At 39.1% G+C, this 25806-nt stretch overlaps 2 protein-coding genes across 5 annotated transcripts; one reads left to right on the top strand and one right to left on the bottom strand.

Moving 5' to 3' along the window:
• Positions 1–26: 26 nt before the first annotated feature.
• Positions 27–18769, top strand: rtn3 (reticulon 3). 3 transcript variants are annotated; one of them, XM_046852475.1, is made up of 9 exons: positions 27–322; positions 5170–5217; positions 7098–9932; positions 12486–12693; positions 13914–14052; positions 14557–14626; positions 14739–14785; positions 15123–15181; positions 16557–18769. In XM_046852475.1, the coding sequence occupies exons 1-9, from the start codon at positions 238–240 to the stop codon at positions 16603–16605; spliced, it is 3540 nt and encodes a 1179-aa protein (XP_046708431.1). In that variant the 5' UTR covers positions 27–237; the 3' UTR covers positions 16606–18769. The 3 variants fall into 3 exon arrangements, with proteins under 3 accessions (XP_046708431.1, XP_046708432.1, XP_046708433.1); XM_046852476.1 differs by lacking the exon at positions 7098–9932 and having other exon boundaries at positions 67–322; XM_046852477.1 differs by lacking the exons at positions 5170–5217; positions 7098–9932 and having other exon boundaries at positions 75–322.
• Positions 18770–19113: 344 nt separating this feature from the next.
• zfta (zinc finger translocation associated) lies at positions 19114–24911 on the bottom strand. Of its 2 annotated transcripts, XM_046852478.1 has the most exons (5): positions 24395–24911; positions 23015–23533; positions 22371–22700; positions 21358–21771; positions 19114–20580 (listed from the first exon to the last, which is right to left on the bottom strand). In XM_046852478.1, exons 1-5 carry the CDS (start codon positions 24516–24518, stop codon positions 20138–20140), a joined length of 1830 nt encoding a protein of 609 aa, XP_046708434.1. In that variant the 5' UTR covers positions 24519–24911; the 3' UTR covers positions 19114–20137. The 2 variants fall into 2 exon arrangements, with proteins under 2 accessions (XP_046708434.1, XP_046708436.1); XM_046852480.1 differs by lacking the exon at positions 22371–22700 and having other exon boundaries at positions 24395–24899.
• Between the last annotated feature and the right edge of the window lie 895 nt (positions 24912–25806).

The raw sequence follows: 25806 nt of genomic DNA, 5'->3' as shown, positions 1-25806 counted from the left end.
CATCTCTCCATCACTCCCTCTCTCTATCTCTCTCTCTCTCTCTCTCTCTCTCTCTCTCTCTCTCTCCCCGCCCAGTCCTTCCGCCTCCCCATTATTTTTCCTCTCCTACTCTGAAGAAGCTTCACATGCGCGCTGTCTCAGGCGTCTCCCGGTCTTGGTCTCAGTGAGGGTTTGTGTGTTTCCGTTCTCGGTGTGTGTGTTTGCATTTTGAAACAACGCAGTACTGCGCAAAACAACATGGCAGATCCTATGACACAGTCCCATCAGATATCGTCGTCCCAGGGGTTGAACGATGGACACGCCAAAGACTCGAAGTTTTCCGGTAAGAGGACGAGGCTCGATCGGTGTTTAATCTCACACTTCCGTTATGGCAGGAAGGAGAATGAGAACGAGGTGTTGAAACGTGGTTATTTCGTTTAAGACAATAGGACTCATTGTTATGATGATGAAGAATATTATAGGGTTCAATCGTCCATTTGCACATTTATGTCTGACATTTTAATGCTTTTCCAAATGTAAAGTAGCGGTGGATCGGGCAGTTTGGAGCGAAATAATATCCTGTATTTGTTATAGAAAAGGAAGTAAATGTGTACATTTGAAATCTAATTTAACTTCAGGCCCAGGCTACAGAGCCGTCTGACACATATGTATGATCTCATAACCCTGTGCTGCACTGCAGCCCTGTTGTGTTTCTACTGAGCAAACAGGAACCACCTCTCCCTCCTCTCCCTCTTCCTCTCACTCGCTATACTCTAATATTCTCCATGCTTTAGGTAAACACAGTTCTAATGTACTAAAAACATGCTGTTGCACCTGCAACTGTCTGTATCTGCGACCCAGTTGTCTCATATATGCTTTTAAAAACCCTTCAGTTTGGAAAGAAAAGTCTTAGTACACCACCCTTCATGTGCCATGACCAGCATTGCTTCAGGGAAGAAACCTGCGGCGCCTAACATCGATCCTGTTGACATCTTGTGTCTTCTCTTGTGTAACATGGTGTAGGTGGTACTGAGTTGTTGCGTTGGTTCTCTGTTCAAAATGGCCACCAATTTTCCATGCCAGTTTTTTCTTTGTTGATAGTCATAACAGGTGTTGGGGTTTTAGGACGTTTGGTGAAATGTGGCTGCAGTGGTTCCTTGCAATGTAATGCCCTAAACAAAGCACTATTACCACTGAGGTGTGGTACCACCAACGACTTTCGGTTTGTTTAATTACCCAGGCATATGAATAATTGAACCATATATCATTTGTAAAAGGTAATCATTGGGCCTTAAAGGAAAAATCCATTCTGAAATATATTTGTCGATGTGTTTAGTGATTTGGGTGCTGATCTGTTCATGAATGCAGTATTTTCCCTATTCTTCAGGACTTCACCAGGTTGTGTGCCGTGGCATTGCCAGCAGTTACAATTGTCATTTGTACTGGAATACATCAGCAATCAGAAACATAAAATAACTTGAGCTTTCATTGTTGGCTTCTAAAAAACAAACACACAAAAAACAAAGCAATGGACCCACTGACACATCACTATTTTCCATCAGTGATTTACACATCGATATTAATGAGAAACACATTGCAATGAAATGCAGAAAGTGAAGATTAGTCACACTAACTAAGAAAAATCATTGAAATCATGGTGGCATTAACACAAATTGTGAAAGTTCGAACCCTGCTTTTGAAAGGACTAGAAAAATGCTGCATCATTCTCTTTGGGTAGTGATAAAGCAAGGGTTGTATCCACAATTTTATGATTTAAACAGCATTCTGGGTAATATGTTAATGATGAAAGTGTAAGTGATGTGTACGTGAGAAGAAAATGAAAGGCATTTCATTGTAAAATAAGCTAATGCCATTAAAGGTCTCAGGGTAATTATAAGTAATATAAATATCCATGGGATTCTGCTTATGTTATAATGAAAATTCTATATACATCACATAAAACCTTTTAAAGCTTTAGGATAAAAACGTAAAAAACTTAAGGTTAATTCCTAGTTAAGATAAACAGTGACTTTACAGAAAATGTGTCCTTTGTGATACGTGATGTGATGAGCAGAATTACGGTTTAGTACCCTGGACCAGGTTATCAAGTTAGCTGCAGGTTTTTGAAACACACAAGTCCTAAATGTGTGTCATTTATAAAGTAAAGTGTATTTCAGTTGCAGGTTACCGAGTTAATGATGTTGGTTGTGTTAGTCAGAAATTTGTCTATTGATGTTTTGTTAAATTATTTATTTATATTTTCTATTACTGTTTTGCTTTAATAAATCATATTGATGCAGATACGTATCAAAAAGAATTGTATTTATTTGGAACAAGCCCACAGACACTGGTGAAAATTCGCACTGGATTGCTAATTTTAATGCAAATGTACTCTATTTCCAAAGATTCGGATGTCTTAGTCTGAAATAAGTGATCAGTTTCTCACTGAGGCAGATCTATTTTCCTACTTATGGTTTTATAATTGAATACTCTAAAACAAAGCTGAAATTGTTAGTATGACAACTCGGACCAGGCTTTTTTTCAGGTCACTACCCTTTGGTGTTGGTAATATGATTCGCCTTGGCCTGTATGACATGTTTGACGTTCGTGCCATTGTAAGACTTGCTGAATACGTGCAACTGCTCCTAGTGCACTGGGTTTTATCAGGAAGTATCTGTCTCCTCTTACATGTTATTAGATAACCATGTAATCTGTAGAAGAAGCAGGAATTGATTTAAGCCTGAAGATAATGGTTATAGATTTTGTTTAAAAGGTGATCCGTTGAGTGGGTCTTGTTGCAGAATCATTGAACATTGTGATTAATATGTAAATGTTATACATGAAACTTTTAGGGAAGATTTTGACTGTTGACTAAAATAATTTGTGAAACCAGATTTGTTTGGTGGTATTATCACAAGGCTTTACTATGACATAATTACATAACATACAGTCCAAAAAAAAAATAAGTCATAGTACATTCAAATCATATGACAAAAGAGTACGTGTTAATATAGCTTAAACTAACTGATGTAGAAGCGAAATCCAGTTTACGCATGAACATTTTTCTTGCATTGAGTAAAGACTCCAGTTAGACTGGTGGTGGTGAAATATTTTTTTTCTTCTCAAAATAACTAATGTCTCAGCTATGTACAAGTTGGGTCATGCTGAACTTTGCAACAATATAGCATTGATATTTCTTACATAATGCAAATGACTTTTCTTTGTGCATGATGCAGCTTCTGTCAGTGGTAGCTCGATTTTATGTATATGTGCACTGACACAAAAAATATTGTGATACTAAAGCATATCATTGGGAGTATTTTGTGGTTTTCATCATTTTTAATTGTCATCATGTTTAATTAACCTTCTAATAAATTTACTTAAGTAGATTATTATGTCAACAAGTCATGGGGTGGGTGGGGGTTCAAATATTTGATGTTGAATTCAGTTAGTAATTTAACTAAATGGCTTTGAGTATTCCAGGTATGAACAGATCAGAAAACTATTTGGAAATTGTGTCTGTAGGACCCGAGTGTGGTAATCAACAGGTTTTTAAAACAGTGGTGACATAGTTTGGGTCCGCTTGTCCCCTTAGATAGACACGTCATGCCAAGTCATTACAAAGTTACTTCCATTAAAAGGTCCTGCATACTTTTTGTCCATGAAAGCATTTTATGAACAGGCATGGAAGTTTCCTTTTAAGGTTTGTTCAATGGTTCATGTGATAATGGTAAAATGCAAGGATTCATTGGACCTGAACTGGCAGCCTATGGAGGCCCAACACATCATTTTGTTTTCTTTGTTACTTGTAGGTATTTGTGGTCATTGTGTGTCTTAATGTGTTTTGCCACTCTTATTTATAAAACAATGAAAAAAAAAAAAGCTACATGTAACATATGAGAGCTAATTTACTAGCATGCTGGATAATCTGTCCAATGTTACTAATGAACAAAGGCATTTTCAGTATTTCCAAGCTGAGTGTGATCATAAAGCACAAACAGATTCTGAAATCCCATCCAGTTCTACCACTGACTAATGCTTACTGTCAGTTAGCCTGTAAAAGTTCCTAACATGTTTGAAATTATTATTATTATTTTTAACATAGCCGGTTTTCTAAATACTGAACAATTTCAATCTTAAAAGAGTTTGCTGATTTGAATCGGTTTTCTTGTACTTGAAATTTGCAATGCACATGTGTATTTGCAAAAATACAAAATGCTATCTCTAATCATGATAAAAACACGATCGACACATCCCTGATTGTCTCTGTTAATCTTCATTTGTCTTACATTTAGTTGCAGTTAGCCATGGAAATATATTTTTAATGACTGCCCTCCCAAAGTTTACTGGGTGTGCCTTAGTGAAACTGGATGATGCATGGGGTGGTCCAAGGCGTGTCCAGTAGTGAAAAGAGCTTAGAGTAGGGTGAGGTGAGAATGTTGTGTGGCAGGTCTGAACTTCTAAACTCCAGCCAGTTCTAATTGTTCAGGTTAGGGTGTGGGTAGTTCAGAATTGCTGTCTGGCAGCGATGCCAGTGCAACTCATCTGCTTTATGATTGCTGCATTACTGGATGAACCTGCTTCTGCTAGAGGATCACTGGATTCTGTCACACCTTGAGCTTTTTGGGGTTGTCGAGATGAAGGTCCCATAAGGAATAAAGGCTTGGTGCTTTTGCAAAAAAAAACACCAATCCTTCAAACTTGCGTGTTTTTTCAGTATCAGAGTTTCTGAAGTTTAGTCAGACAATGGCTGCTCAACAGAGATTACATAACTCTTGCCCATGCAACATTAAGTGGGTGTGTGTTTGGGTCAAATGTTGGAAACTATGACAGGAATTTGAACAGTACATGGAGAACTTTTTTCAGCATTGGTTAATGATTTGTAGTGATAGCTGTCAGGATGTACTTTTGGAAAACTTTAGGAAGATTTACTTTGGTAATATGTGTATTTGTGCTCCCCTGTAGTAGCAAAAACCTAATTCAAGGTTTGGTCTCTGAACTTTGCCGTGACTTTTAAAGGAAGGTACATAGTAAGTTTTGATCGCTTTGCTTTGAATGTAATCACGAGACAGGTAAGGAGGTTTGTTAATAGGCACTGCATGGATACTATTCATTTTTTTATTTTGTGTAGTATAAGAAGAATTTTGATTCTATTTTCCTCTCATTCTTCTGTCCTCTTTATTTTTTCAGATTCCTTTTTTTCCTCTTCGCCTGTATCTCTCATTCAGTCTTCTCAAGGCAAGTGTATAGTTTTCTTCTGCTGCTGGCTTGCTTTTCTATCATTTTTTATCTTCTCTCCTCTATATCTTCTTCTGTTCCATCTCTTCAAAGTATGTCATTACTTGCTCAGCTGCAGCTACGGTGCTTTCAATCCCTCTCTCTAGTGCCACCCTCCTGATTAGGTAGTAACACCAGAGCAGCTAGACAAAGTGAAACTGTTTTGGATACTCTGAATGCTCCACCTAACACCACAGTAAAACAAAGCAGTGTACAGGAATTTAACTGAAGGAGCCATTGTTTCATTCATGGGTATTTTTTAGTACCAAAGCCATGTATTCTGTGCTTGTAGTTATCCATTTACCTGTGAGTGAATGTGAGCATTGTTTTTCACATTGCTGCACATGGATTGTGGACCAAATTATAAATTAAAATGGACGTTCACGTTCAAACTTGGATGCCAGCTTGGCAGAGTTCTCCTCTGTAGCAACCTCAGAGGTACTGTAATGTAAACCATCACTGGTCTTCCGGTGCTCCAATAGCCCTGCTTGTTGGAATCCCAACAAACAGCCAGGTTTCACATGTTGACTTTTGAGTAATAAATCACTGGCCACAATCATTCTTGAGGACCACCAGAATTCAAGAACTTCGTAAAAATTCGTAAAGATTTCAAAACCAAAGCTCCCTGAATTTAACATTGGCAATGAACAGGAAAGCAAATCTCTCACATATGCTTGAAATGCACGTTTTTGTTTCCCAAAAGCAGACACTGATTAGATCAACGTTGCTGTGGGTCTTGGGCAATCCCAAGATTGCCATTTTTAACATGCCAGAGTTCAAGTTCACTTTGTATAAGTGAAGAATACTAAAAATGGATCAGGTTGGTATCTCGAAGGAATCCTGTCCTTGATATTTCACCTCAGTCACTAACTGTGTATGGAGGCACCTCCTTCCCATCTTTACTGGTACTGCAGGTAGAGTGACACAGGGAAGGGATGGACCATGAAGCCTGCTCCAGGCTGTCCCCTCCATGGCTAAGGCTGCTAGCTAAACATTTCTGCTTAAGCATGCAATATCTTACCACAAACTTAGGCTATAAATTTAAAGTAGTTAGCATTTTTAGTTATTTCATTATTACTTATTTTGTCTCATGTCTGTACTGCAATTTTAGATTAATAGCAAAATAATGATTTTTTTATATTGAGGAAACAATTGCAACAATGGTGGGTCAAAGTATTGAGCATTATTTTCTCCTTTGGAATTGACCAGCATGCACATCTGGTGGTTCTAATAGCATTCAAACATGTTTGTGTATATAGTCTCTCATTTAGCATATTTAAGGGCTTGACAGATGATTTGAATTATTCATAGTGTTTCGAGGAAATTCTGTGCTGTTAAAGGTAAAGCATTATGGGGAGATCTTTACATAACGTTTAAGGCAACATTTCATAATATTCATGAATCAGTATTCAGTAGTATTATTTTGTAAAGTGAGCATCTTCCATTATGTTATTTAAATTCTTAAGGCATATATTTGCTACTAGCATGCAAAGAATTCAAGCAGTTCATCAAACCTGCAATGCATGACTGCTTCAGCTGCACCAAAATGGATGCTAAACATCCCGGGAATGCTGTACTTAAAGTACTAGTCTATCTACTGATTGCTAAAGTTTTGGGGCCTGTCTTTGCCTCATAAAAATGTTTTAGGAACTATATATTTCAAAAGCACGCGAGTTGGTTAAATGCAAATAAAATGCATATCAAGGTGAACAGTTTGCATTCACCAGAGCTGCAAGTATGGCCCTCCACTTTAGCATATCTGTATGAAAATAGAGTGTGCCTTGATTTTTGTTTCCTCCCCACTTTCCCTCTCTTCCTCCCTAATTGCTTAATGGATGCAGACAAACGGGTGGCACTGGACTCTGAGAAGCCATCAGAAGGTGTGCCTACCTCACTTCGCTTTTCCTCTCAACCAAATTCATTTTCTCCTTCAAATTTTGGAAACGATAACGCCATTTCCTCGACGGGAATCAAGGATCGTAGTTTCCAAGAGAAAAGGGAGCTTTTTGAATCCTCACTCGGAACACAAAAACAGGACTCTTCTCCGATAAAAATATCTCCTGTTTCTGAGCGAATCAGAGCTTTGGAGGCTCTGGCTGCAAAGCAGAATGATTCTGACTGGAGTGATTCAGGCTTTCCTCATTTCAGAGAACGCCACTATGAAAAATCTCATTCTGAGGTACATGGCATCACTCTTCGTTCCTCTATTAAGAAAAAACCCACATCAAGTGATCAAGATTCTCCAGAATCTCCCTTTGAGATACTTGGTGATACCAGACGTGGAAGTGACTTTGAGGACACGGCTGACTGGATGAGAGCTCATTTGCCACCAGCACCTAACTTCAACATTGGGGAATCTGACTTTGATGAAATTAAAGAATCTCTGGTAATGCCAGAATGTCCAGCTGATGAGACCAAGAGCAAAGATACACATGTACAAGAAATCCCTTCATCTTTTGCTCGTGTCCCTGATGAATTCATGGACACCCCTGTTGAAGAGTCCAAACAAGTAAATGAGTATTCGAATCAATCAAAGCAAGATACTATGGAGGATGAGTCTGAATTTGATCTCAGATTTTTGCCTACAGCCTACATGTGGGACAAACAAGAGAAACCCGACATAGACCCACAAGAACCACCATTCCTTTTTGAAAGTCAGGACTCCGAGATAACTACATCTGCTGCACCTCCTGATAGTTTTGATGCTCCATCTCTGGAGACGCCAGTTCCAGATCCCCATACCGATGCTAGTGCAAATCAACCATCTGTCACTCGAGGGGCTGGCTCAGGAGGTGTAGAGATCCTTGAAGCTGATAGCTCTGGTGAATCTGATGATACAGTTATTGAAGATGCAAGTGGTGTCAATGATAATGATGCAGCTGAGTGTAGATTGCCTACAGCTCAGCAGACTCTTCCGAATGAACAAGAGAAACAGAGTATTCAGGTGCCCATTATTAATGTAATTGAAACCGAGGAACAGGTTCTCAGTGATTATGAAGTGGAGCAAGAAGAAGAGGAAGATGACGAGCAGAGATATCAGATCATGAAAGAACCTGCAACAGAGGCTCCACAACCGCCGGAAGAGCTTTCTGACGGTTCAAGAGATGAATTGGAAGAGGCTGCTCCAAAAATGGATGATATTTCCACAAAGGAATATATTGCAGATTCTGATGGAGAATATTCTCCAAAGCACATGATGATCAAAGACGATCTCAGCAATGAAACGATTAACCAGACTCCTCTTCCTTCACAGAGTCAAAGCTCAGATGAGTCTCACGCACAATCCACTGTTCCACAGAATACAGAAGAAACGTCCAGAGAATCTTCCTTCAGCAATGTAATATCAGACAAGACCACCGAAATTGTACCAGACCTCTCACCTAATTATGAGGATCTCTCAAATGAGTTTGAGTCCAGTGACATCGATACATATTTGGATCATTACACTAGCGAGGAACTGGCTTTAAAAGACCAGTTAAATTCTGGTGTGTGTGCTGTAAATAATGTGGAAATGAATGAGACACTAAAATCTAACTCTCTTCAAAACAGTCAGAATAATACTATGCCTGCTCAGCAGTCATATGAAGAAACTTTGGATGAATTTGATGAGACTGTTGATAAAAGTCAGCAAAATGACCATACAGAACCAGAGCATTTTCCTGTTAACATTTCAGCTGATATCCCGGTGGAGCCTCTGCTTTCTCAAAATATCTTGCCAAATGTTGCATTAGATGACCAGAGTGTAGGTATCGAGGACAAGAAGACAACAATTGATTCAGGGAATTTTTCTTTGGCTGAGGAGGAGGATTACATGATTAGACATGAAGTAGAGTTGCCTTCTTACCAAGAGAGCACACCTGCCGAATTTCCTTCTTTTCATGATGATCAGTCATGCAAAGTCATTGATGTGATCTCTGATTTTGCGAACAATGATGTAACTGAGGGAGTTTTGACAACCGATACGGAACAAGATGAAATAATTCAGTATGAAGATCCACATACAGAGATATCACCAGAAACCACAAGCAAACCTGAGCCTACTGAAGTGGAATTCAAACTAATTGAAATATTCCAAATGAATACTCCTGAGATACAGATATCTGAAGCGCCCCCAAACATACTTGACTCAATTGATGAATATGATCAAGATGAAATAATCCAGTGCAATGCTCCAGATTCACAGGAACCCCCAGAGATTTCGAGCACCGTCAAGTCCACCGAGGCAGAATCTCCTCCTACAGCTGCAACGGATAGTTTTGTGGAGTTTATGAGAGAGTGTTTGAAATCGCAGCAGGATGAAGAGGTCCAGAGCCTTGGTCTTGTACAGAACACTGTGGAGCCGGTATCTGTTACTTCTTCTTCCCCTGCGATGTTCATGGACTTGGAGCAAGAGTGCCTTACTATCTGTGCATTGAAAGAGCTTGAGAGTAGTCACCAGGATCAGGATGAAATCAATCTTCCGAAAGACATTACAATCTCTGCAAAAGATACAGTTTCACAACCTTTACTTCAATCCGAGTCTTTCATTTGCCCAAATCCCTCTCTACACTATCTTCCAAATGAGAAGCAGACAGATGCCTCGCTAACCAAAGAGATAGAGGCAATCGACATCTGGGTGGCAGAAGCCTACCACCTTGCAGAGCATGTCTTGGCACTAATACTAACCCACCTGACAGGTAACGTCCTCCATTTAGGCTGTCAGCCTGCTAACCCTGCACTCAAAGAACGCCCCAATGCTCAAAAATAATATTCTTAACATAACTTAACAGTTTGGAACCCACAACTTGTTAATATTCAGTTGCATGCTTTTTAAAATGGTATTTAACTTATAAATATCTGAAGCATTGCCATTGGACCAATTTTTTTTTATGTATTTTTGAGAACTTCTATACAATTAGAAGAGAAAGTTACTATCCTGGTGCCTGGTACGTTGATAACATGGCTGTCCTGTTTAGATAATGGAATACAGTTGTGTTCTTGGCTGTGACTATGTTTTCCTAACTATGCTTTCAAAACCATGTCTATCTGGCAACAGTTTGCACAATGTGCAAATAAGGCAGTATTAGTTCTGTGGTTCTGAATTTATGCTGCATTATCTGGCAATATAGAGGGGGGGAAAAGAACCTGAAAAGAGGTCTTGCTTTGGTTGTAGTGGTGACGTTTGTTTCAGGTGTGTTACGTTGGTGTTTCTGCAGCTTGCAATCATGTGTGTTTGCAGTTTGTTGTAAAAATCCATGAATAATCGTCAGTGCGCTGCATTCCACATGATATTTATAGGATGTCCAGAAATCCATAGGGACCTCAGTACAGTAGTAATGAGTACTAGAGTGTTAAGAAGAAATGAAACTAGGTAAAGCTTATCAAGTTTTGCCAGAGGGTATGCTTGAACTAACTGGCATGAATAAATACTGCCATTTTTGTAGGTTGTTTTCTGGCCATGCCCCATTTGGGGGTTAACATTTTCTACCAATTACAAAGCCTTGTGTATCCTCAAACTGGAGCTATGTAGAGATTAGCACAGAAAAATACGCAGCAGGCGACAGTGCCCTTGTTTTACTTTTTCAAGGTTGTCTATAAAGCTGACTGAGAATGAAGGGTTTTACTGACTGAAGGATTTTTTTATGGCTTTGCCAAATTTAGACTTGTGTGCCTTTCCCAGCAGAACAGAAACAACGGCTAATGTTTTTATGGATTTTGTTGCAGATCAGAAATAGAAGCATTTAGTACAAAATTTCAGAAAAATATGAATGCAGCTTTGAGCTGTGGCATCCTGATGGTGTTGCTGGTTCTAAATAGCAATTGTAGCTTCCACATGAGTCTGCTACGGCTGTTTCAAATGTCTAAACACACATGGCCACACAGCCGCATTTACATAAATGGCACCTGTGCCTTTAAGAGCTTAACAGTGCTGCTACTGAAAAGAGGCCACTGCAGTTTGGTTACCGCCGGGACGTGCTGGTGTATCTGGGGCCACTTAGGAGAGCGGAGTAGAGAGGGAGGGATAATGAATGAGCACTCAGTCCAGGCTGGCTCCCTCTGGGCACTAGCAAAGCATGCTGGGAGAGACTCAGACCCCTGCAGTGAGCGGGAAGGAAACCCCATGCTGGTGCTCGTTGTTAGCCTCTGAGCATCTGAAATGGAGCAGCGAAAACAATGGTGTGCTTTTTGAGGCACCGAATAAAATCGTCCTTGGTCCATTGTGTTGTGGTTATGTCACGATGACACATTTTTGTAAACATTTTTTGCATGTGACTTGTTTATATATGATAATAGTAAAATGTAGTAGGAGCTAGATAAAAAAATATTCTGAAAGATCCTTCAAAGTGGACAAAAGCTTTAACCTTTAGTTAGATTTGGAATTATTCTGCAAAACCAGAAGAAGCAAATGATTGTTTCATTTGAATGAGAACAACAATAAATGCTCCAACATGGACGTATTTGCTTGTGAAATATTTCTGCACTAGCAAACACTGAACATGTTTTTATTTTTTTATTTATTTTTTAAAATTATTTTTCCAAAGTCTCAACACATTACAATCTGATCAATCAGATTTAGGGCTTTATTTCAATTTCTCATCTAAAATATATATTTATTAATGAACAAACAGATTCCATTGGGTGTGATGTAAAATGCATGGGCTGCCCTGTATCTGTATGTGAAATGTATAGGGAAAGAGTTTAGAGGCTACACTTGATCCGCAATATGTACTTGCTTGAGTCTTGTGCTGTAGTGTTTATGGATGTGTCCTAGAACAGAAAGCAGGACTCGTAACTGGAACCAGAGGTGAAGGTTGAGATAAAAGTCAGCAAATTTGAGCAGGCTTGATAGCTTAAGTGAGTTATGCAAAAACACGAGTGGAACACGAGCATGTAAGCTTCTCTGAGATGTTGAAGCATCTCTGTACAGACTGCCAGTTATTTAAGAATTTCTTTAAAAAAAAAAAAGGATCTTATAACACTTTAGTGGAGGCCATTTTGAGAACTCGGACTTAAATAATGGACCAAATGCAGAATCTGTTTTTTATGTCATTGTTCATTATTATTGAAAATCACAAGTGATTCTAGTACAGGTTTAGGCAAGTCTGTGCATGATTTGTATTAATGGTTTTCTTTTATTCTCACCACACACACACTCCAACATACCACACTACATACTCTTACGGACACGTCCATACACCCTCTGTCTCTCACACACACATACACACAAACACACATTTTCTGTTTTGCAGTGTATGACTTGGTGTACTGGCGAGACCCGAAAAAGTCTGGCGTGGTGTTCGGCATCTCCCTGCTACTGCTGCTGTCTTTGGCAGCATTCAGCGTAATCAGCGTCATCTCCTACCTGCTCCTGGCACTGCTCTGCGTCACCATCTCCTTCCGCATCTACAAGTCTGTCATCCAGGCCGTGCATAAGTCTAATGAAGGACACCCCTTCAAGTAAGACAGATGATTTGAAACATCTTTTGTACAAATGCACAAAATGTGCACTGATTTCATTATCTCATGGCTTGTAATGGTGGAAACTAAATTGGGTGGGGAAAAAAACAGTACAAAACAAGTCGTGCTAAAAAAAAAAAAAAAAGCCTTGACTTTGATCAAAATGGTGTTATGTTGCACAATATCCAGATAGAGCTGAGGAGTCATCTGCAGTCAGTATCCTGCAGCTTTTTATTACTCAACATTGCAATGATTTTACTGTTTGCTCTAGACAAGCTTTTAAGTAAACACTTCAATGAACAAATTATTCAGGGTGAACAGGGTTTGTTTGAATCAAAACCTGAAACTCCAACCAACAAATCGACAGATTCAATCGTATTGCTCGTTTCTTAGTTTGTTAGGAAACTTGGATCACCAGCAGTGGGAATAATTTATAGTTCTGGCATTCTGATTGGGATGCTATTCTATAAAATTATGACAGGAGTGTTATAGATACATTTCTATGGGGGGGGGTGTTAATGGGCATATGAAGTATTTAATTTCAAGAACTTAACGATTACATATTTCCAATGATGTGACACTTTTGCAAGGTATTTCCTCCATGTAATGGCCATTTGTAGGACCATTTGGGGAATTAGCAAATCAGGATTAAGCCATGTAGGAATTTGTGAGCTTATGACTTTTCCACAAAGCTGCTATTATTAAGATTTATAAGGTTGGTGTTAAATATATGAGCTTTTGTTATATCCCTGTTTATTTGGGCTTTATCCTTTTTGGCACATTGGTCAGCAGGGAGTTTTCGATTTTCTGTTAAGATAATGTTGATTCTGGGTGAGGGTTGAGATAATGGAGTCTACTGAATGAAACGGGTTGGAGCAGGGCAGAACTTTTACTAAAAATTAATAGCATTGCCATTTGTGTTTTATTGTAGAGGGGAATGATTATCTAGACGATTAATGGTTTCTCTCACAGACATTGTGCCTTTGCCAAATCTTGTACCAATGAGCAATAGAGTCAACAATAAAAAAAAAAAGTTATGGATCTATATTGTTGTATAATGATTTAATACAACTAAACGTTCATTTCTTCAGATTTATTCGCATCTCTTTTCGAAATGCATAAAAAAAAGCCATGGAGATAATTGAGGGTGTGTCTGCACTCAGCACAGTGTAGTAACGTAGCTGCTGAGATAATTAGGTTTACCCATATGCTTGTGGCAGGGAACTGATGGAGAAGGATGTCAGCTTGTCTCCTGAGACCTTCCGCAAGCACGTGGACGAGTGTCTGACCTACATCAACCGTGCACTCAAGCAGCTGAGCCGCCTCTTTCTGGTCGAAGACTTGATAGATTCCCTCAAGGTCAGTTTATCAGAGTTGAGCAGAAAACTATGCAGGTCTCTGCTACCCCATAGGACTTGTTTTATGCAGCGAATGATGGCTTTCTGTTTGTACACCATGCCTCAGTTAGATTCAAGTCTCTTCCTCTCTTCAAAACATCGCTAGACTTTGAGATTTATCTCCCACACCCAGGCTATATGAGTTAGATGTGTTGATAAGCCTCTTTGATCATGGGATGATGGCGAGTGGGAGCTGGTGGTATTCAGAGGAAATAGCACAGAGATTTGAAGAGCTGAAGGACTGACCTAGAACACTGTGCCCTCCAGAGAGAAAGGAACAGTTCACAGATTCTATAATTGGCTTCCTGTCATTATGTCATACTTTTGTGTATACAATAAACCTTTTCATAAGCAAATGATTGCTAACAATATTAGTTTAGTCTAAAATGAATGTGTTCCCTTTGATTGACAGTTTGGTCTATTTTATTAGCACGTGTTCGACCTTGGGTATGTTTTGATGTTTCAGCTGGCTGTAGTCATGTGGTTGCTGACATACGTGGGTGCCGTCTTCAATGGCATTACCATCCTCATTCTTGGTAAGTTTTTGACATCCATGAGAAAGCCTTAAGCTAGCTTTACTCTCAGAAATGAATTGTTGCTAATACTTCAGTTAAGCTTTCTTAAAGTATATATTTCTTTTTTTTTCAGTCGACATCCTTGCTTTTACTGTACCGCCATTGTATGCGAAATACAAGGTAAACACACATGATTTCCTTTTGTCATTTTCCATTAAAAGCGTTGTTGACATTTCTTCTTGGTGTAGATGGATGAAATGCCGGTCATCCCTGTGTTGGATGCATACAGAAAACACTGTATAATTAGAGCTTTTACTTCACCCTTTTTTTTCTGAAAGTTATGCTGTGACCTCAAAAGCATGATGACCCACTTCAATGTCCCCATAGTGAACTGAAATAAAACGCCTGTTTTTTTTACACTTTAAATCTGCCTTAAAATGTGTTGAAAGGAGACATTTACTTATTAGTCATCTGTAATCTTTACTCTTTGTTTTTCTGTCTCTCTCTCTCTCTTTAGACCCAGATCGATCGCTACATTGAAATTGTACGCACTCATGTTAATACTGCAGTGGCCAAGTAAGTTTCTTTTAACAATCGTAATATTTCTTGTCCAATAAGTGCGAATAATGATATATTGGTAATGTCTCAAAGGTAAATACATATATTGTGTCTTATAAGCACACTCCAGGATGATTGTGTTTTTTTTAAACAATGGCCTACATAAAATATTTACACAATGGCCTACATAAAATCACAGCTATGGAACTAGAGTTTTTTTTATTTTTTTTATTTTATTATTAATTTTTTTAATAGATAATTCAGTGTGTCTAGATCACTGGATCATACACACTGCCAAGAATTACCAGCAGACATATGCTAAGAGATACTCACTTTAATAGGAACAGCCACTCACACACTTGCTCATTTATGCAGTTCTCTCATCAGTCAGTCATGTGGCAGCAGCACAATGCATAAAAGTATGCAGGTTGAAAGCTTCAGGTCATGTCCATCAAAATGGGGAAACAATTGGAACAATTCTGGGGGATGCTTTGAACATCCTTCAGACATATAGCTACATGATTTTATTTTTTGTGATTTAAGTGATTAGATAAATAACTGTGAATTTAAAGGTGTTCCTAATAAAGTGGATTGTGAATTTATGTGGTAGAATTATACAAATCTTTTTATTTTTGACTTGTGTATGTTCACTACAAACCCATTTAAAAAACTAAACAAAACATCTATTCATTTGGTAGACTTTATTTTTATTTCTCACTTAATTAATTTTAGAGCAATATTTATTTTCCTATAATTGAGACAATCCAAGGAAGTCTTTCAGGGTGATATACAAAGACTGATTAAAATTGTTTTTAAAAGCTGGGATAATTATCCTGATTAAAATGCATCCCCAGTTTTAATGTAACTGTACATGTTCATATAAAACTACAAATCACCAAGTAACCAATCTTATATTTGTATGTATTTAAATGATGCCCTTTGAAAAATGTTGATTGATTACCCTGATTTGACAGTAGCCTCTAACTAGTAATTAAAACGTTTCTGAAAAATTAAAGTGCTAGATGGGTGAAACCAGCGTGTCACAAATATTAGCACCATTCAGAAATGTCTGTTTATTCATAATACAATTTTTCCCCTTCAGACTTATTTTACTTTTTCACCTGTAGTTTTAGGACTCAAGCATTTATGACATTTTGTTTCACCAGAGTTTCTGAACACTATTTTACTTCAAGTTCATATTTGTGGAATAAACGACATATTCTCGCATTTAGTGTAAAATGTAACTAATTAATCCAATTTTGTTTTTATATTTTTAATGTATAAATGTGTATAGACATATTTGTTGTGTAAAATTTATTTCAAGTGTTAAAATGATGTAAATAACATTTCTTTATGTTTTTTATTTCAATTTCTCTTTTTATTTCCCAACCAGGATTCAGGAAAAGCTCCCCAAGGCAGCAAAGCGCAGTAAAGCAGAATGATGCACCTCTCTCATCCCTTCCATGACCACCTCCAGAATTGCTGTACCTCTAGCTTCCAACCCTCCCCAGTTTAACCAGTCCTTATAAACCTCTTACCAGCCATGTGCACTGAACCAGCTAGTCTCTTTAAAATCTCTGAAGCTTCTCAATATTCTTCAACATTAACTCTGAAGCTTAATTCTGAGCATTAGGGAGGATGCTTGGTGAAGATGCTTACTGGAGCTGGTGACTCAAATGCAGCAAATGATGTAATTCCACAACTGAATGTCCCTTTATGGCACCCGACTCTGAGCAGGGTGTGCGAACTAGATTGAATCTGTGACCTGGTTTTTTGAGTGTTTTAAGATTCGGTGAAATAAAGACTAGAGGATTTTGGACTCAGTTGTCAAATTAACACTCGATTGAATAAATAAAAAAGTTACTGGAAGAAAATGCAATGAAGCAACCAGGATTGGCTGCTAACCTGAATACACACCTACTGATTTTTAACTCTGATGCACTGTTACGATACACACACACACACACACACAGATTGATTAGGGTTTGGACACTGCGCCAGCTGGGATGATTCACTCTAGTTCGCTTTCCTGTACCGTGGGTTTTCTTTTTTTTTTTTTGGGATGGGGGGAGGGGTTAAATTTTCAACTGTGTATGTATATATAGTACAATTACAACAAGCTCTTTGCTGTGAAGTAGTTTGCATTGCTTTTTATATTTAATATCGAATATCCCCTGGTGTCTTTTTAGACTCTGGCACTTGTTCACATGTAAATGCGTTATGATTATGCCTATTAGGTTACAAGTAGGGTAGCTGCTGTTGACTCCCCAGGCTGGCATCTTAACAAGTAGTATTAATATTCTTATGCTTGAGTTATTTGTATAGAATCTTCTGAGCTTTGAAATCACGGAGACAACATTGCAGTCTGTTACTGCTCTGTATAGAAGAAGGTAGAAGTGTGATTAGTTTTGGCACCCTGTATAGAGATGGTCTCTGGACCAGCTTTATCGGCACACTATTGGTTGTTTTGAATTGGTCAGTTTAACACTTGTTAAAAGCTGGGAACACCTTTTTGTTAATTGCGTTCTTTAGCACAGTTGGATTTACAAGAAAGCGTGCTGTTACAATAAGCTATTATAAAAACTGATGTGGCTTCGTACATTTACATCTATAAGGGACTTAAATATAAGAAGAGCAAATTCGATGCACTTTGCTTATTGCCTGCTCGATATTTGGCACTGAATATTCTATCTGAATCTTATCATATCAAGCGTCAGTGTCAAAAAGTGCACCTGTATTTATTAACGCACCAGTGTGTAAACCGAGCACCGGATTAATAGAGTAACTACTGCTACTACTACTACTACTACTACACACGTCTACCAACTGCTGAATGTTTCATACCAATATTTAAACAGCGTTCTGACTGTTGCATGCAAACCCGAGTGTTCATTTTGGAAACTGTTACAACGGCGTGCAAATTCACTCTGTGTGGATGGTTTCATGAAGGTTCCATTTACCAAATCGATCCACAAAACACACTTTCACCCTTTAAGCTTGACTGTAGTCTCCAAGTCAGGATGCTGAATGTTTATTTAGGAAGTCCCCTCACCTCTCCCCCCTCCTTTTTTAGGCATGCATGCACACATTACACCTAGACACACACACATGAACAGGTGAAAGTGTGTATTGTTGGTACCTGTGTCCTTGTGTTGCTCAACCAGCATTCGTTATGTAACTCATGGGTGTGGTGATGCTTGAAGAATAGGATTTTTTCTTTCTTTTTTTTCCTCAAGTTTCAAATTTGATTCCTCCTGTCTTTCCCAGCACCTTAATAATTTTTTTTTTAATAGATGAAACCTCTCACACTCTCTCTTCTATGTAGACAGTGTGTCTTCTATTTCTCTGTAGTGTTTCAGTTACAGCCTGCATATTTTTAATGTATCTGTCAGCATGTTTGCTGTCTTTTTTTTTTTTTTTTGGAGTTTCTCTTTTGGGGAGGGAGTTGAAGTCTTTTTCTTTTTTCTTTTGCTTCTGAGTCTAGATGTGATAACTAATATCCATGTTCAGTTTGTTAGTGATGAATTAAGTTAATCCGGGAGCTTGGAGAAAATGGGGGGGTTCATGTAATTGTCAACATGAAAATTAATAAAAATGTTAAAGAAATGATGTCTTTCATTCCGTACATCTTTTTTTGTTGTTTTGCTTTTTTAGTATGCATCAGCACATCTTTTCAGTCTTGGAATTGATTCTTGTGTGTTTCAGGTTACAGCAATATAGTTGTGTGTATGATCTTATATATATTTTATTAATATATAAATATGTATACACCCCCCCCCCCCCTTCCACTAACATAGTGCATCATGAAGCAGTGTCAAAGTACCAGTTTTTGTTGTTCACACTGGTTTGTGAGGATTAAGATTAATCACAAAGCCATGGATGTGATATGAAAGTTTAGCGTTTAAACGTTGCCATCTGGACACCAAGCAATTGTTCGATGACGCACCAAAACAAAAGGTAGGTTTTTAAATAAAGAAAAAGACAAGTTTTACCTTTTCACACTTCCACTTCACATAAAAAAAATACATGTACATGAATTCACTCCCACTTAAGTTACATAAGAACATGACTGAAAGTAGTTGCATCTTTTCACTCAGTTTGTTGAGAATTTAATTGCATCATTTAGTATGTTTTATATAGTCAGTGGGCAAGTCACAAAAAGAAATGCTGAATCTACAGGATAAATGGCAAGCCCTGATTGCACACATTCCCTGAGACATGGACTTGTGCCCCTCATTTTCCTTTATAATGCAGCAAAGGGCTTTAATATATATATATATTTATATTTCAGTAAGTCTTTGAAATGGTAGTTGGGGGAGAAAGAAAAAAAATAATCACATACCTAATTGATAGGTAGCACTTTGAAAGTAGGTATCAATTATTTTGTCATGTGTTCTATTCATTAATGTTGAGTTACTAAATCAAAAAAATCTTTGAAATGCATTGAACTGTCCACTCTACACACAGTGTGTGCTTTACAAGGTGCTGTTTTAGAAGCCATGCTTCCTAACAGTTTTCTTGCTTATCAACCCCCCGGCCCCTCACACCAAGCGATTTGTTAAGTGCTGAATGTGCTGCCCACTGCATTGCTGAACACATGCAAAACGATCCCTCTGGTACTTTAAACCTTGCAATCTGCAGCAATCAATAGATCTCAGCAAAGACTGCACTGTACAAATACGAATGCATTAAAAAAAAAGGTGCTTAGGGGGATAGAAAAGGTCCTTAATTTCTTTTTCAGGCCAGTGACATCATTCTTCTGAAGGAAACGACGTTACATTTTTCTCCACCTCCATGCAGATCGCTGGTTAAAACCACCACCATGGTGTGAAATCAAAAACAAAAAAATTGCAAAACAATTATTTGTATCAAGCTTATATTCCAAACTAAAAAGCTGTGGAGATCTTTTTTTGGCTTGTTCCAGCAATCTACTTCCTGAGTGCAAGAAAGCATGCCACATCCACCCACTGTTCATTAGACCTGCTCCGTCTCGTCGTTAGTGTTAGTCTGCGCTATTTGACTGTGATCTGAGCCTGCGCAGCAACTATCGGAGTGAACGAAGTGCTGCGTGGCTTGGCTGTAGCTCTCTGTTGCCTGCTGCTTCTCCTCAGGACTATAGTTCAGCGAGTGGGGGTGGACTTGCTGGATGTGCCTCTTGATCGTGCTCACCTTTAGAGTCGCCAGCGTGGCGCCGCACACCATGCAGATCAGCCCGTGCCTCCTGCAGTCGTAGTCCATCAGGTACTCCATGCGCCAGCGCACCTGGTAGTTCCGACGCTGGTCCTTGCCTGGGTAATGTGTGTGTCGCCCGATAATTGGCACTGACAGGACCTTCGACATCTCCCCGTTATCCTTCTGTCTGATGGATGGTTTTATGGACGGCGGCTTGTTTTCAAAAGGCGCATCGCTGGGAGTGGCTTTTGCCGAAGAATGAGAGAAGTGGTCAAGCTCAAGTTCTAATATCCAATAAAACAAATTTCATTGCAAGATTGTTCTACTGCACATGATTCATTCATATAAACTAAGGGAATAGTGTATTTTTTTCAAGACAAATCCTTATTTACAAGATATAGATAGTGACAATCTGATCAGGAATGTCATTATTCGATTATTGAGATATTTCCTCGCACTATGGGAAGTGTAAGGACATAATAGGTTTTAATTAAATATGTATTTTCTAGAGAGCATTCGTGAATTCCCAAGCCAAATTTGACAAGTTTATAAAAAATAAGCTCTAACGTTGTCCTCGATGGAGATTGCTATGTATCATCAATGTAGATTACACCAAAATTGTGTTTTACCCTATTGCTCCAGTGTTTACACGCTGGATATATGAACCTTTTAGGAAGCATTTCTATCATCTCCAGTATGTCTGAGATATTTATTGTTAGAATGGACACGTTTTAGTTTTAAACTGACCTTATATAGTTGTGCATTTTACATATTTACTGATGAAATTAAATGAATATCTGCCTTTTCCACTTACACTGAACAGCCGTCTTGCATTTTCAGTACAGAAAAATGAGATATTCTTGTCTGTGGAAATGTTCTACAAATGTGTTGTTTGGAAATTTGAAAAAAATTTAATAAATAATGGGTTGACCCTTTTAGCTTTGCTGCTTTTAGACTTCGAATCTATTTTTATAATTCAGCTCAGTGTTTTGCTATTTCACCCTCTAAGTTTGTATCTTTACCTTGGTCTAAATGTGCTTCTTGTTCCTCCATGGTGTCCTGCGTCCAGGCGCTGGCTATATCTTCTCTCTCTTTTGGGCTCAGATTGCTGGTCTCAGGGTGGCAGTCCAGTATGTGCCTGCGAAAGCTGCTGACTCTCACCACTGGCAACTCCTCAGAACACACCATGCAGTAGCAGCCCGGCCTGCTCGGAGGCCCAATAGCAACCAGATAATCCAGGCGTAGATGCCAGGGGCAGCTGTTTTTTAGTGTGGTGTTAGGGGTGAGCTGAGGATGGGCATCCGATTCTCTCCCAGACCCTCTTGGCTCCGTGCTGTACTTGAGAGAGTCATGCTCTGAGGAAGGAAGCTTCCCTGGGCTGTTCACACTCAGATCTTTGGTGTCTGGCTCTGCCTTGATATAGTCTACTGCAGAGTCTGTGGAAGGATATATAAATACAAAGAGAAGACAAGCATATCTTAAGTCAGAAAAATACCATATAAAAATGACAGTGTCACTGTATCCTGTATACTGTGTGTTCTCAACTCCAGAGCTGAAAGTATAGAGATGCCACAATAAATAAAAGACAGAGCAGAAGGCTGGTTTTGAGAGAAAGAGGTTAGTTGCGGAACATGTGACCAAATTCAGAAAAAGAAAAAACAAACAAAAAAAAAACCCTAGAAGGTGTGAAGCTGCAACAGAATACGTAAAACATGAACCATATGAAATTTCAAAATTAGAAGATAAGCAACTCCAATCACCTCCAGTCCTGGGGATCAGTTGTCCTGGATATTTCCAGTATCAAACACATGAATAGCTTAATGTTTAGATGAAGATTTGGTGTTTTGGTGTAGGGAAAAAAATAGAATAGTGCCATTTTCTGAAAATAGCCCTTTTTCTCATACATCTATTCTTTCATGTTCCTGTTTTTCCCCCCACTTCAAAGTGTCCTTCAATTCCAGGCTAAATCTTTCACTTCCTGTGGCTTCTCTACACTTTCCTGTCCAAATGTTCCAGGTGTTCACAGGTCTCTCACCCTGGCTTTGGGCCCAGCTCTTCAGGATGCGATGTTTCTCCTCTGCACTGTATACTAGGGAGTTGGGATGCTGCTCCAGTACATGCCTCTTGATGTGGTCAAGATGTAGCGAAGGCAAGGGATGGCTGCACACCATGCACACCAGCCTGCCTGCCTCTGCCTGGTACTCCATTAGGAACTCCTGACGGAACCAGGCGTGTAGCGAGTCATTCACGTAGCGCTCCAGAATCTCGGTTGACACAATCTGTGACTCCTGAGCCGACGAGGAGTTTGCCATGCTAGGCTCAGACTGTGATTCAGTTTTATCTAACACAGGACTGCCAGGCTTGTCTGGGGGAAGTGGGGAGATTATGTCATATCTGTGGTGTACATCTTCAAAATATAGAATACCTCATCTTCAAAGTAATACATTTTACCTTCAAATTTAATCCTTTTAAACTATTTGTTGTACTGTATTTTAATCTTTTTTTTATCTCGTTACTTTGTTTTTTCCGTCTTTTATTTTTGCTCTATAAAAACACTTGCTAACCTAATTTCTCTTCTTCTTATTACCTATGCACACCGACCTTGACAGATTTTACATGAAAGATTCTATAGGCTTCTTGGGCCCAATAAACATACTAATTTAAACTTAAAACACACACCTGTAGAAAGGCTTGAACATTCTAGGGTCTCCTCTGGGTCCGAAGCAATGGCTGAATCTGGACAGGATGTCTGACTAGTGTCTAGATTCAGATGGTTCTCCCAGCCCGATCGAATGACCTCCTTATCGGATGCGCTCCACAGCAAGGAATCGGGATGCTTCTGCTTGATATGTCTCTTAATGGTGCTCAGCTTTAGAGTGGCTAAGGAGCTACCACATACCATGCAGATCATCCCATTCCTCTTGGGGTCAAAGTCCATTAGGTACTCAGTTCTCCAGTGCTCGTGGTAGTAACGGCGGTGGTCTCGACCAGGGATGCGGCTATGGCCAGTTCGTGACGCCCGCCCTGATTTACCTGGAGACGGTTTGGGTCTAGATGGTCCTGGAACAGGGGATAGAAGGAAGGGAGATTCAGGGCTCTCCGAAACACTCCAGTAACTTGTCCCTTGTGAGTCCCCATGAGTGACCACATCTGCTTGACCATCATCTTTAATGTGACCATTGCTCATGTCATTGTCACCTGCAGCAAAACAAAAAGAAAATGTCAACTTTCAGCTCTATTATCGTGTGGCATATGTATATCAAGTAAACATCCGCTGCAGACAGCTAAAGTAAATGACATTCAATGATTGAACAATCAAAAAAAAAATTTTATTTAGCTGCTTGCACAGATATTAGAGGAATAATATATGAACACAGTATTTCTACAAAACATTATTCCATATATTACATTGTGTGCACCAAACATTAAAGTACACGGTTACAACTGGGAACAATTTAGTGATTTTCCAGCCGAGGTAATAATCAGGTTTAGTGAAGATATAACTAATCAAACATCTTACTGATTAACTAAGTTTATGTCCATGCATGGGCAGACTAAGCTCCTTATTGTTAGTCTGGTGCACAGTTGGATGACATATGTTATGGCACCCCTGTCCGAATATGCTGTACATGCCCTTAGGCCTACACAGCTTTCAGCTTGCCTATACTACTGTTTGATGTTGTTCCTGCTTCCATGTTAATAACCAGCTCTTTATGAGATAAAGTGGGGAGGATTAGTATGAAAAAAAAAGAGTCAAATTACTGCACACAGGTTTCTGTATGACCAGGATTAGGAACCTGTGGCCTGTCCAAACAGAGGCTTTACTTCCGCAAGGACAAACGGTAGATGCGCTGATGTCCACTAGGTGGCGACTGCACACCGCTGCACAGGCATGGCATGGCACTAGAATCCGCCTTTGTTTATAGTGGAGCCCATGAAGGCAAGGGGCCATGCTGCTGTGCGCTATTGTTCTGCAGCCAGATTAACGCAGCAATAACACACACTGCTCGCGTTTCAATGCGATTCAACACTCTGACGTTAAACAGGGAGGTGGTTTACCTGCTGTGAGCTGTGCCGAAGCGCTGTAAGGCGGAGTGGCCTCCTCTCCCTCATCGCTTATAATCAATGAGAGGCTTTCCGTCTGGACCCCGGGCTCCGACTCCCTCGGCTCGTTTTCCTCCATGCCTGTCTGGCCCGATCCAAGTCCACGCTCCTCGTACCAAACGCTGTTCGGAGCGCAGCACTTCGAGCAAGCATGCGCCGATCGTGCACTGAGATGGGCAGGAGCAGACGCGCTCGCCTCGCCGTGGAAGTGTGCGCCGTGGCGCTCCGTGTGCGCCGAGCGCGCCGCTCAACTTCGCTCAACTTTTACGACTTTCAAGTCGCACTTCACTCCCATCCGAGTGATTATTCAGTGCCTTATGTGTCCTTTCCCTTCCAAATGGCCTCCTGTGTGTGATTTTTTCAGAAGCTTCGCTTGTCTTCAGGGTGGGGAGCCGAGCTTTGGGGCCCCTGGGGCTCCTTAAGGGGCTCCTGGGTAAATTTAAAGAGACAGTACCAGGTCACGTGGTTTCCGTATGGGGCCCATTCAGTTACAGCTATACAACTGCAATTCAATTCCATCCTACACCCTTCCAAAATACACATTATATATAATTATATATATATATATATATATATATATATATATATATATATATATAACAATTGATCTGTTATCCTCTACAATTCAGGTTAACAATTCAACGTAACCTTTGGCCTCATATTTATTTATCTGTGATGAGATAATATGAATTAATATTTTACCATGGTTTTGTCAATGTCTAACGTTCCTCATACAGAAACGTTTAGTTTTAGTAGTATCTGCTATTAATCGGTATTCTTTAGTTCCAACAATAAAAAAGCATGCTTCTTTATGCTTCTTATTCAAAATTAAAACTGGTTGTATATCAGTGTTCCTACTAGTGTAGTGTTTTGTGGCAGGGAACCTGAAACATATTTGCAGCAAGTTAGCATACAATGTCAAATTTACGCATTCTGTATAATGCATATAATGCATATAATGCAGTAAAATCTAAGATGAGCTACATTACTAGTAGTGGTAGTAGCTTAACTATTTGTGTTCTGCCACTCTTATGTGATTTGATTTAATATCTTTTTAATAGTTATTTCAGAACCCAATTTCTATTATGGGGTTAATTTAAAATGTTTCAGATTTTTAGGTTATATTGTATTTTCTCTCACATTAACCCACCTATTATTTTGTAACTATATATATATATATATATATATATATATATATATATATATATATATATATATATATATATATATATACAGTGAGGAAAATAAGTATTTAAACACCCTGCTATTTTGCAAGTTCTCCCAATTAGAAATCATGTAGGGGTCTGAAATTGTCATCATAGGTGCATGTTCACTGTGAGAGACATAATCTAAAAAAAAAATCCAGA

This window comes from Silurus meridionalis, chromosome 6 (genome assembly GCF_014805685.1).
Source record: "Silurus meridionalis isolate SWU-2019-XX chromosome 6, ASM1480568v1, whole genome shotgun sequence".
NCBI classification, from domain to species: Eukaryota; Metazoa; Chordata; class Actinopteri; order Siluriformes; family Siluridae; genus Silurus; species Silurus meridionalis.
The sequence above is the reverse complement of the archived record's forward strand: the minus strand, read 5'-3'. Positions and strand labels throughout refer to the sequence as shown.

Coding starts and splice junctions, on each gene's coding strand:
- rtn3 (XM_046852475.1), top strand. CDS start 238: ATGGCAGATCCTATGACACAGTCCCATCAGATATCGTCGTCCCAGGGG. Junction 9,933..12,485: donor AATACTAACCCACCTGACAG/GTAACGTCCTCC, acceptor TCTGTTTTGCAG/TGTATGACTTGGTGTACTGG. Junction 14,786..15,122: donor CATTGTATGCGAAATACAAG/GTAAACACACAT, acceptor CTCTCTCTTTAG/ACCCAGATCGATCGCTACAT.
- zfta (XM_046852478.1), bottom strand. CDS start 24,518: ATGGAGGAAAACGAGCCGAGGGAGTCGGAGCCCGGGGTCCAGACGGAA. Junction 22,701..23,014: donor ATGTTCAAGCCTTTCTACAG/GTGTGTGTTTTA, acceptor CACTTCCCCCAG/ACAAGCCTGGCAGTCCTGTG. Junction 20,581..21,357: donor AGAAGCACATTTAGACCAAG/GTAAAGATACAA, acceptor CTTCGGCAAAAG/CCACTCCCAGCGATGCGCCT.